The 12,832-nt window shown below is 42.5% G+C and overlaps 1 protein-coding gene across 1 annotated transcript in view; it reads left to right on the top strand.

Annotated features, from left to right (window-relative positions):
• The window catches only part of ELOVL6 (ELOVL fatty acid elongase 6), an 80,485-nt gene extending 67,985 nt beyond the window's left edge, over nucleotides 1-12,500 (top strand). The window contains exons 3-4 of the mRNA XM_076336899.1: nucleotides 7,942-8,093; nucleotides 10,067-12,500. Of these exons, the coding sequence (XP_076193014.1) occupies nucleotides 7,942-8,093; nucleotides 10,067-10,491 (577 nt within the window). The 3' untranslated portion in view covers nucleotides 10,492-12,500. The remainder of the gene's footprint in view (nucleotides 1-7,941; nucleotides 8,094-10,066) is intronic.
• Nucleotides 12,501-12,832: the final 332 nt, after the last annotated feature.

The raw sequence follows: 12,832 nt of genomic DNA, 5'->3' as shown, positions 1-12,832 counted from the left end.
TTCCTTTTCGAACTTTTTCATCACTTAGATGAATGCTGTATCGCTGTGTATCCTTCACTTACCAAGAGGCTGATTCATTTATTTTAGAAAATGTAACCCTCAGTTCCACAAACCTAGCAAAATATTTTTAATCAGCAGATGCAGACTTACAAAGCTGGTTCTTCTAGTCCGTTATTAATACATATGAATATTTCATATAGACTGTCCTTGTGTCACATTGACCAGTTAGGATGTTGGGTGCCAGATCCTTTTCTAGGCTGCTTTTCTGTGAGATTAGAGGACATGTCATACTGCACTGACTTAACCACAGCTCTCATTAACTCCTTGAGATCAAAATCAGATCCATTAATTCCATGTAGGTCACTGAACAACAGCCAAATTCTATCTTTCAGTCATTGCCCACATTTCATTTGTACTTAATGATCGGTTTCTTAGTATATGGTTTCTCACTGTACAGTAAAAATATCATGATTTTGCAACCAAAAATAAGCCTAAAGCAACCTTATAGTTTCTACACCTGTAAATACAAGAAGACCCAGGATTTTATGGAACTGTGTTTGAATACAATCAGGGCAAACTAAGACAGCAGTCACATCTGAGATAACATTTAGGTAGTCTGACAACCTTCTAGTGAAACTGTATGTTAAAATTGTCATAGGATTAATTACTTCCTTCTTTCATTTGGAGGATTTCCATCTGGAAAATCCAACTTTTCTAAAATATTGCATCATCACGCATTGCACATTGCCCAGTGCAGGTGCTCCTCCCTTCCCCCAGCAAAGCTGGCCAGATGTGGATGAATGTGCACATCGTTGGAAAAAAAGACACAAAAAGAGTTAAGAGGTGATTCATTTTTTAAAAAAAAAGAAGGGGAGGAACAGCTGCAATAAAGTCTAGCCAGTCCACAAACACCCAAGAGCAGCTTGGGTGTCAGAAAGCAGAGGAAAGCAATTGTGAATTCTGGTGGGTTGTGCTGCTCCTTTGCTACGTTCTTGCACTTATCCACCCTCCAGAAAGGGGGGCCTGCAGGACCCACATTCGCTCTCTGTGATACCCTGTGTACATGTGCCTGTGGACTCTTAAGAAAACGTAATTAGCCAGGAAACATATTTCTCACTCACCCTTTGCTTCCATATGTGTGACGGCAGGTCTCGCCAGTCCCCTCCCCACGGTGGAATGAATGCTGTCTCTGTTGGGCGAGCTCTTGGGGAGGCTACTCTCATGGTTTTAATTCTTCCCCCAGCCTCAAAACAGTCTGGCGTGTGTAACCACAAAAGGATTTTGGAACAATAGGCTTTAAATAAGTGCCCAGACACCAGTAAAAGTCAATAGGCTGTTGGTCTGTCATTCTGGCCAGCACAAACCAGACCCTAATATCCTTTTCTCATTTGACACCACCCAGATAACCACTTTAACCTGGACATTCCTTTATATTTCAGCTCAACTTTAAAAACAAACTACCCTGACTACAGCAATATCCTGGGGGAACTGGAAGAAATGCATATTTTTTTTTACAGATTGAGGGCAGACCCCCATAAACCTTCTGATTTAGCTACTAAAATTTTGACAGTCTTCTGTTTTTGACACAATGGTTAGCAGTTTCCCAGAGTACTCTGCTCCTGCGAGATCTGAAGCCACCGCAAAATGTAAGCACAGATTTGAGGTTGGGAGCAGGCCAACATTTCATTAAATCTTCCATCTTTCCCACTGGTTTCATAGTATAATCACCACAGCAATAGCAAAGCAGCAAGCACACTGTGATCTGACTACCTCACCTGTCTACACAGATAATAGTTTATCTTCTTACAATAGAGCTGTATATATGGTGTGTGTGGTCGCCATACAAATGTACGTTCCCAGAACTCCTGCCCTGTTTGCTAGAACCCATCCTCGTGTGCTTCCTCCCTGGAAAGGGCCATTTACCAACTCTCATCTGCCAACTTTATCTGAAGACACCTAGGAAAAAATAATTCTGTGTAAAGCTTGGAAAAAACCCTTCCCTCTGCTGGTTTGCCAGGCAAGCAACGCCTTCAATGCTTCCATCCTCCGGAGGCGTCTCTGTGTCTTTTTAGGTAGCCAAATCTACTGTTCCTTCTCACGTGGCCAAAGCAGGGTTTTGTGGGAGACAGATAGAAGTCTCCTACAGTTTCATTTCTGGCAACAAAAAGTCCATCAATTCCTTAAGAAAGATGTCACCCAGCGCTGTCCCTACTGCCTTACCTGCTTGGTGCATATCATTGATGGACTGGTACTCTGGGACCACGTTTCATGAGACTGCAGAAGGTAAGAGTGATTTGAAAGAAGCTCGTCCTTACCAGGTGGACAAGAAAGGCTCTATGCATACTTCCAAAGAACTACAAAACAAACCTACCGGTCATGTTGCAACATTGCTTTGTTACAAACTTATTTTTAAGAATTAATCAAAGAGCACAGCGAGTAAATGCCTGAAAGACACTCACATGGAGATGCACCCACCTTGGCACATGCTGCTAGATAAATCCGGGAGTTTCTGACTTTCTTTACTGATTTGGGGGTGACTGCCCAGTTGAGGAGTTCAGAGCTGCCTGACAAAGGTGGCTCCAGCTGCATTTCTTTTCAAGAAACTTAATTCACAGAGTTGTTTCTCTTATAGATGCTTTCTCTGTGCATTTTCCCAGTATCAGTTCATATTTTACGTATTTTCTGTTGCTTGGCTAAGCACAGAAATATTCTGTTGCCCTTTTTCAGTAACTGCTTTCTCTAGGCGTGCTCCCAGACTACCCTGCTGCTCTGACCTGTCAGACAGAGGGGTCGCTGTGCATCCCGTGCTCCTGTGCTGCATCATTAGCACCAGAACTTGTTCCTCTTTTCTGAGGACCGCAGGTTTTAAATCAGCAGGGCACAGCAAGGCCATTTTATTCTGTCGAGAGACCAGCTCTTCAGCAGCAGAAGGGAAACTTGATATGACCACTGACATACTCCCGCTGAACAGAATGGAAAGGTGGACGCGGTTTGAGTTGTCACGAAGGAAGGTGTAGGAAGCTCCATGTTCTTCACCTGCTGACCTTTAAACATTTCTTTCTAACTCAGGGTGCTTCCTCTGTAAATATTTTGCATGCTAAAAGCAAAAAACCAAAAAAACCCCAAAACGTGCTTCCCTGTTTTCTCGCTGTTACAATACAAGCAGGCAGGCTGCAGTCTGAGGGCAGTGACTCTGCATGTAAGTTGATCTCGGCTGCTCTCCTGGGCCCGCTGTCTGTTCAATGTGACTTTCGCTGAGGAGGACCACCTGCTCTCTGCCACCTCCCTGTGCTCCTGGGGCACAGACTCACCTGCTGGGACTCATGTGAGTCACCATCTAAGCAGGTCAGGGCAGAATTAAGATTTCTTCTCTCCTCCAGCCAGGCTCTGGGCTGAGAGCTGGAGCCAGACCTGCGGGAGCTTGATCTGGGTGCCCGGCTGGCTCGCTGCCGGACTAGCCCAGCACACCTACGACAGAAGATAGTCTGACACCTCGGAGACTGGTCAAACCAGCTGGGCGCCTGTGGTTTGGGCCATGTTGAACAGCCTGTGGGCTTGGGTAAGGAGGGCTCTGCTTGAAGTCCCTACCAGCCCTTAATTTTGCACAGCACAGCTGGGTCTTGCTGTCTATGGGCTCCCTGCTGCTCTCTGCTGGTGCTGTGTACGCAGGGAGGCATGCTTTCAAAAATAAAGATACTCCACTTTTGAGACGTAGCTTGTAGCTAACATGTTTTATGTTCACCTTAGCCATAGTCAAGGCTGTTATTCCATTCAATGCCATATTTACCTAGTTCTGCAGATACAGTTTGCATGGCGTGTTTGGTTAGTTTAAGGGGTTTTTTTAACATGCAAACCGGAGCAGAGAATTTCCCCTCTGTGATTATCACAGCACTAAAATCCTTTAGGAAATGTTGCTGTATTCTGTGCTGAACTTTTACTATTTTTTATGTGGAAGTCACGTTCCCTGCTCAATTCTGCAGTGTTGATCCTGGACCAGGATGTCCGGAGGTGTCAGGAGCCAAGTGCAGTGATGGGTCTGCACAGAAAGCAGCTCTAGCAAAAATGGGCAGTGTCCTCCTCGCTGCGAGGAGGAACTGAGCCCGCTACAATGGCAGCTGGGGTTGAACTGAAGTCTTGAGCTACCTGCTGCCCTGTCAGGCTTTTGAGAAACAAGTACTTCACTCCCTCCTGGTAAGTAGGATGGAGGGAACAGAAAGCAGTAATAGGCTAACTAACGCCTGCGTTGTCTTCCCATCAACTAGCTCCCCAGCCCTCAGTTTCCCTCCTTCTTAATGCTGCGCCTAACCCGTGCATGGGATGTGTTTTGAGGCCCTCGTTTGAAGACAAGTTTGTGAGGGAAAAGTATTAGTTTTTATTTTACTCATCGATGTGTTTTGATCATATTATGGAGAGTAAAATATCAATTAGGCACTTGTTAATCTACCAGAGAAGTCACTGCCTGAAGGGAGGAGAATGTAGGACATTTTGAGTCTGAATAGATGAGAAAGCTGTATTAGCCGGTGCAGTTTGTTTCTGATCAGTCTCTCTAGTTGCAAAAGGCTGTAATTGTGCAGTAATTCACTGCTACCTTATTTCTAAAATCCCTGCAGATGATTCCCACCAGACAGACTGCTTTGGTAAGCAGTTCATTTCAATACCTCACAAAAGCTACAGCAGAGAGCAGGGCGAGGACAAAATGAAGCAGAAGTGATTTACTGAGCAAGCAGTGTCATCACTCTGCTGCACATCATGTCTTTGCAACATAAAAATTTGTTGGTTGATCTTACCTTACAGAACAAACAAGATTAAGTTGCAGAGGCACAGAAAGCAGTCCTGGCTCTCTGGGTCCAAGGCACATTTGCAGGCATGCATTAGATCTTTTTCTGTTTCCGGTGGCGTGTTCTTGTTGGCAAGATAGTGCTTTGGCACGCAGCACATCTCATAAACAGCTACCTGCTCATGGCGTCTGTTTAGGTAATCAAATCAGTTACTTCCAGTTTGCCATCCTCCTTACTTACAAAGCCTTCCTTTGTGAATGATGCAAAAATGTAACTTGGTTTTTACTGATAAAAAATTCAGATTAGTCTGACTCACACCGTGTAGAGCAGTAGCTGGAGTCACTTCGTCTAGAGTCATGGAACTAGAGGAAGCCACCGTGCTGTGAAATTATAGAAGAGTAAGTTTGTGAGTGTGAGAGTGTGTGTGTGCGTGCGTGCACTCCAAGGAGAGCTCTGCAGTAGTTGCTAAACAGAAAGATAGGGAGAATTACATCGTTATAATCTCAAGGACAGCAAAGTGAAACTCTGTAATCCCCACAGGGCAAACACTCTTTGGCTCTGTTATCAGTCCAGATTAAATCCCTGGGTGTCCATACTCAGTCCCTTAAAGTTGTCAACGTTTGCCTGGTGCTCGAACAAGCACTCTTCTCATCTGAGTTTGTGTTCATGGCACAGAATTCTCTTTGGTTTTAAAACTTTAATAATAAATGATATTTTAGAAAAGCAATACAGCTTCTGTACAAGGAAAGGCGTATTGCCTGCAGCTATTTGATTTCATAATTTAAAATTTCCTTTTTTTTCCCCCATTTTAATATCAGCACTGAGGTATTTGCTAATGGAAGAACCAGCATATGATTAGATATTCTGCCCGCTCTTCCTCCACCCAGTTTTGCCACCACCCAAAACATAGGAGCAAGCAGCAGCCTGCCCTGGCTAGCGTGAGGAGTTCACTGCCTCAGGAAGTGATCAGATCACATCTCTGTCAGGATCTCCTGTCTTCTTGGGAATGAGAAATGCAACTCCTGAGAAAAAAAAGGGCATGTGTTAAACGCCAGAGAGAAGACACAGAACGAGTTGCACCTCATTTCAAAACTCCTCCTGTAGGCTTTGGCACTCTCTGCCGAGTTAAAAGGACCGATCCCCAAAAGGTGTGAGAAAAGCATGCTGAGAGAGCATTTCTGGGAGGGAACAACCTTACATGGAGAGGATGCACTACGGGCTGCATAGATGCTAAGAATCCTGCGCTTTCTCTTCTGCATGCAGGGGTAGATGAATGTGAGAGACTGCAACGGCTGTCTTGCCTAAGCCTGGGAATGTGTGCATTGCTTTGGGCAGTGCTAATGGGAAACCCAAACTCAGCTAAACTCCTTCAGTAAACCTGTACCGCAGCAGGGTGGTTTTTTATTTTTTATTGGGCAGTAGAGCCCATGAGCAAATGCCACCGTACAAATAGCAGATAATAATAGTAGCTTCTTAAGTGCTCACTGTTGTCTGAATTTCCTGATGGCACAGTGAAACCTCAGGCATCAAAATGTAATGGTGCGGGAGCCGGGATGTAGCACTTCTCTCTGGGCATGACCTGGCTGTAGAGCCCCATCTGTGATGCCACTGACAGAGCCTGAAGAGCACCAGGCAGCATGGTACTCTGCTGGGTTGCGGAGTGCATGCAGCAGACAGGGGAGAGCAAGGTACACTGCTTCTTAGCAGCAGGCAGGTTTGACTGGGTATATCAATGCTGCAGATTTGGAAATCTAAATACTTTGTGCAAAAAATATAAAAACTTAGGTCAACAGTTTTTGTGCTCAGCAGGCTTACTTGAACCATCTAGTCTGACCAAGTGCCATAAGAACTGCCATAGACCTCAACTTTTGAGGCTGCCTTGATGATTTTAAAACATATTTTTTAAAGAATACTGACTTGACAAGACAAGGACAAGTAACAGAGAATCTATAACTTCAGATGAACTGTTCCTTATTTCACACACTTTGCATAAATGGTAGCTTCCATTGCCCGCATGTGTCTACACGTCAATTTTAGGTGGCTTGGTTTGCTTGCTGCCATGTGATAGTCATGAAAGACACCAAAGCAGAGCAGGAACCAGAGGATTCATGAGTAGGACAAGGTCACAAAGAAGTTAGAGGGGAGATAAGATGGAGCTGGGTAGAGGCACAGGGACATATGATGTAGGCATAAAGTAAGATATACTCAACCCCAAAGGAGATTGGGTCTTTCTTTGCTCCATGTTTCTGAAAGCTGCTTGTTTCACCCACTATTCATCACAGCTTTTGAAGGACCAACAAGCTACAATGGTAGACAATAGGCAAGCATGTTCTTGCCGTAAAACAGTGAGGCAATTCCTTCTGCAGAGCCCCTCACTGCTGAGGCAGAAGCCTTTGTTCCTTACATCAGCTGGATGTCTTTTGTTACCTGAACCTATCCCCTCTGTAATTGCACTAATTAATAGCATTGCAAATCTCGTGATGTTTCTCATTTGCAGAACACTGTTACCTTGCATCTCACTTTGATGAGGTGAGGGTGAATCTGCTGTTTACGACTCGATTCAACTAGTTGATTCCTCTGTTAGCAATGACCTGTTAAGAGATGAAATATGAAGTCAGCATGTGCATCAAAACACTAGCCCTGACTGAGACCCCCCCCATCAAAATCTGTGTGCCCTACTTGGGTTTGTCTGCGCTCAGATGTCCTGTGGGTGTAACAAACACAGGGAGAGGCAAGAGAAAACTGAGGATATCAGAAGAGGGAATTGGTCCTGATTATGTCGATGACAGCTCTTTACCAACTCATTTCTTGTAGTCTCCCAGCTGTCAGCATCAAACTGCATCAACTCTGCATGTTGTTTTCAGCTGAAGTAGACATCTCCCGCTGCTCCTGAGAACTGAAGGATCATTCCTGTAGTAATGAAATAAAAACCATTGACATTACTGTTCCAGACTTTCACCAGGGGATACAGCTGCAGTCCAGTTTACAAATCTGAGTTCAGAATAACTTCCCAGAAGCCAGCAGAGTTGTTCCAGCTTTAAGACTGTCTCAAACTTATTATTTCGGCACACTTATGGCCTTTTTCTCATAATGATCTGAAGTGATGGCATGTAGATTTCAAGTGTTCACTCAACTTCCTTCATTTTCTCTTTTTGTTTTAAAGTATATTCGGTGCTGTTCGAACTGGTGCTTATATGCTGTACATTTTGATGACCAAAGGCCTGAAGCAGTCAGTGTGTGACCAGAGTTTTTACATTGGACCTGTCAGCAAATTCTGGGCATATGCATTTGTGCTAAGCAAAGCACCTGAACTAGGTGAGTACCCTCTCTCCCTTTCCCTCACTATGCATATTTAGAGCAGAAATGTCTGTGCAGGAAGCACAAGAAGGGTCTCAGTGCTGTCGAAATCTTGTTTTAGTCTTAGAAAAACTGAGTAGACAAAACCAACCCCAAACGTTGCATGTTTTAGTCTCTAGAGATTAAGTCCAGCTTGGCTGAAGTTAGAGCAATGTGCAGTTGAATAAGACTGTTCCCAGCCCAGGAATAAACTGCAGTGATTATATACAGCAGGGCAGTCGAGGTAAGAGCAATCTGGTCCATACCTTTTTCTTAGCTACTCGGAGGCAAATACGAGTGGCGTAATCGGGAGGCACTCACCCCGTGGGTAGAGAAGTGAAGGGTGGACTACAGCAGCTGTGTCAGCAAGAAGCTTTGAGTCAGGTTCTGCCTCCATTCTGCAGCATTCATCCTTAAATACACACGTAGGCGTACAATTATGAACAGTAATGTGCTTCCTCTCTAAACATTGAAAGCTGTGGCTGTCTGCTTCCTCCAAATAGAAACCAGTTTCCCATAATATCCCTAACTTTTCCAGTCCTGATTCTTATAAACTCCTGTCTCTCCAGCAATTTTTTTGGTAAGGATACTTATGATATACATGCCAAAGCCAAACTTAATAGCCAGTCTGCATGTGTTCTCATCCTGTGGCTTATTAGTGTAAAAAAGGATTGTTTTAATGGGAAGGAGGAGGCAGCTATTTAGCAGCCCTCCAGCTTTCATTCTGGAGGATGCCCTTACTAAGCCTCAAAGGGCTGAAGCACTCGCTGTGTTCAGGTGTACAGCAAAAATAAGTCTTTACCTTTCAGCAGAGAATTTGATTCAGCAAATTACAGGACAGCAATTCATCAGCATAAAAACTGAAAAGAGACAGACACCAGTTACCTTGCTGTGTCAGAATCCCTTGGTTTCCTGCTGCCTAAATTACTGCAAAACCACGGAAATTTAGTTGTTAAAACTGGAAAATATCAGCTAGAAGTGCACAGCAACAATAAATTGAACATATGATTACTTATTAAAATGTGAGTCAACATCTTGCAGGTAATGAAGTAAACAGTAGCATTACGGCTTATTACAGACCTTGTGCAGACAGTGCAGTTTTGGTTCTACCCATCACTAATATTCATGGTTTGGATTTCCTGATGTACATATATGTAGAAGTAAGTCCCCAGATTCAAATCTCAGGGATCTTTTTGGAAACACTGTGTGTATAACGGTAGAAAACAAGTAGCATACATGTATACATATATGTAATTGAGATGCTCAGTGCAGTCATGAGCAGCAGGAGGAAAAAAGCAGGAAAGAGGAATAAAATTAACTTTTCTACAATAGCAACATGAATTTCCAGAAAAGGATGTGCGTTTCAACATAATCCAAATTTCTTTCTGGAAGCATTTTTTTCTGGCAATCCTTTCAGTATTGGAGGTTGTATATGCAATAGCTTTTTGCATAGTAGCTCAAAAGGCTCTACTGAGTTTAACTAGGTTCGGTTTGCAGGAGGGCATTTGAATCGGAGGACACTGTGCTGCTTTCTCTTCAGGTTTTCTGCTCTCCGTTGAGCTGCATTTCTCTTCTAGTCCCAGTATATAATGGGCAGTCTCACAGTCAGAGATGACACACGTACATCCACCTACCTCATCTCAGACTTTCACGGATTACGTTTGCAGCAAAGGGCTACCAAGTATACCTATGGAGTTTTCAAACAGCGGTTATCCACACAGGAAAATATGGATACATTGGTTTTCCAAAGATTGCATAGAGATTAGGAGCCAAGCTGGCTCTCAGATCAGACAGGCTCTCAGATCTAGAGCTGAGGTGGTTTTTCATGCTCCAAAATAGTGTCTACTCCAGCAACAGCAAAGGGAAGAGAGCACTGCAGTAATTATGGAACTGTTCAATGTGTTTCTCATTTCCTCCCCTCCTTTTTTTTTTTTTTATTTTTTTTTTTACAGGTGATACAATATTCATTATTCTTAGGAAACAGAAGCTCATCTTCTTACACTGGTACCATCACATTACTGTGTTACTTTATTCTTGGTATTCCTACAAGGACATGGTGGCTGGCGGTGGCTGGTTCATGACCATGAACTATGGAGTACACGCCGTTATGTACTCTTACTATGCCTTGCGGGCTGCTGGCTTCAGAGTCTCACGCAAGTTTGCCATGTTCATCACCTTGTCGCAGATCACTCAGATGTTGATCGGTTGTGTGATCAATTACCTGGTCTTCTCTTGGATGCAGCAGGGCCAGTGCCATTCCCACGTGCAGAACATCATCTGGTCCTCTCTCATGTACCTCAGCTACTTTGTGCTCTTCTGCCATTTTTTCTTTGAGGCCTATATCGGCAAAACCAGAAAAGAAAGGAAGGTTGACTAGTGGTAGAAACAAGACAGAAGCCATAGCTCAGGGTCATCAAGAAAAACAAAATTATAAGAAAAGAAAATGGCACAAGGAAACACATATATGTATGGTGCAGCTAAAACTTGGCAGCTTAGGGAAAGTTAGCTTGGTTTAACCCAGTAAGTTTATGATCCTATCATGGTGAGGACTCACTGAATTCTACTCTATCTCAAAGGACTGCTGATGAAAGACAACTTCCTTCTTGTACCTGTCTGCTCTAAAAAAGAAAGGAGAAGAGAAAGAAGAGAAAAAAGAAAAGAAAAAAGGAAAGAAAAAAGAGAAGAAACGAGAAGAAAATAAAAGAGAAAAGGAATAATGTTGAGGGGAAGAAAAGTACATTAAATAAGCAGTGTGTTTCCCCAGGGTGGAGGAGAGACTTTTATTTAAAAAAAAAGAGTTTCTAAAACCTTTCTAATAATTTTTCAGTGTTAAACTTGAACAAAACAAAGCAGAGAGGTGACAAAAAAAGTCTGTCTATGATAACAGTAAGATTACAAAATTAAAGTCTTTTCCATAGAAGGTTGATACCTTTAGCCAAAATGAAACCCAAAAGGATGTTTCCTGCATGGAAAGTGGCTGAACTCCACACTGTGGTCATGAATGGAAAAGAGAAGAGGTTGATTTCTCTGCTATGTACTCTGCCAGGGGAGCAGATCTGGGATGCAGAGTCGCCTCCCTTAGAAGGCGGAAAGGAGCAGTACTTTTACAAGAGTTTAATGTGAAAAGATGCACTGTTGCAATACATATCTCAGAGAGTGCATTTTCCAAGTGCATTTTTCAGTTAAAAGCAAGGAATTTCTGCAGCAGGATAAGTCGTAGAGGGTTAAATCAATCAATATTTGCTAAATTACCAGGGGCTAATAGCAGAGGGATGTTCAGGAAGGAAGGGGAGACAACTCCCCTCATGTGATTTTTAGGAATTATCCGTGAATCTCAATTTAACCCACAGCAACACTGAATTAGATGGGGGAAATCGGAAGAAATCCTAGTTAGCAAGAAGAGAGTGATATATCTGCCCACTGTTTTCAGAACAGAGCCCTGTGGTACAATACGGATTCTGTATTTTTGTGGACACAAGGATACCTGCCTGGGTGGGAAGAGGTGGCAGGACTGCGTGACATTGGGTAACACTGTGCTTCTGCATCTGCCTCCGGGGCAGTGCAAAGATGTTCAAAGTGCCCTCCTCTGGTCATGTGGAGATACTACTACAAAACATACTTGGAATAGGTTTTTCTTGAGATTTGTATAGAAGAAATTAGTCTAAACGGAGTAATTTTGCTGCAACAGCTTAACTCTAAAGTCCAGAGAGAATTATCCTTCATTAAATATATATCTCTCTCTCTGCAGAATCTGTACTGTAACATCAGACTGACCACTTAAGAAGACACTCTCTCTTCTCTGAAGTCAGCTACAGATATAAGGAGAAACGTATTTCACTCTGAACCTTAGAGTGTTAGTTGAGAACAGCCATATTCTTTCAAAGACAAGTAGATTGCATTATCTGTGATATTCCAGTCCTTACAAAGCCAAATAAAATGTGTAAAAGTTCCTAGTATTTCAAAGACGCAAGTATGTAAACTTGATGTTAAATGTGTTAATGTAGTATTCTAAATTGTATCAGTTAGGTAGTTTAACTAAACAATTAGAAGAACTAGATCAACAAAATAGGGACTGCTGTTCTGCATAGCATATACACACACCTATAACTACACCCATATACACATTCTGTGAATTGTCAACGAGAAAAAAAAGCCCAGTGGCAGAGAATCACGTTTCCTGGCTAATGCAAAAGATTGTCATTATCTTTCTTGCTTTAATTTGAGATTGTACAGTACAAAGGGGTTTTTTTTAATTATTATTTTTAGCTTTAATTGTGCTGTCATTCATGAAACAGAGCTGCTTTAGTATCCTGTTAAGAGATGACAAGGGCTTTCGGTGTCTCATTATATACAAAAGAAAAACAAATAAAGTTACATTCCATGTTATGTGAATGGTCTTACAAATCAAAAAGCCTTTGCAGGCTAAAATTATAATTATAACAAGCAGAAAATGAGTTTAAATTTGTGTTATTTAAGTTATTGATGTGCTGATGTTATTTTATGGTACACAACAAATAGCAAAATGTGATATGCAGTAATGAAGCTATGATATTCATTAATAGGACTACTGTATACCTGGAAATATTAGACAAAATCAATTAAATGTGTAAACCATTTTGTTATACAGCTTGGGAGTAGATAATTATAATGCTGAAAAAGCCTTTTTCCTCATGCTTAATTTTGCCCTGGCTAAGAAGCAGGTTAAGAAGACCGGTTAA

The sequence above is a fragment of the Aptenodytes patagonicus genome, chromosome 4 (genome assembly GCF_965638725.1).
Source record: "Aptenodytes patagonicus chromosome 4, bAptPat1.pri.cur, whole genome shotgun sequence".
NCBI lineage: Eukaryota > Metazoa > Chordata > Aves > Sphenisciformes > Spheniscidae > Aptenodytes > Aptenodytes patagonicus.
This window is presented reverse-complemented; position numbering and strand designations above follow the sequence as displayed.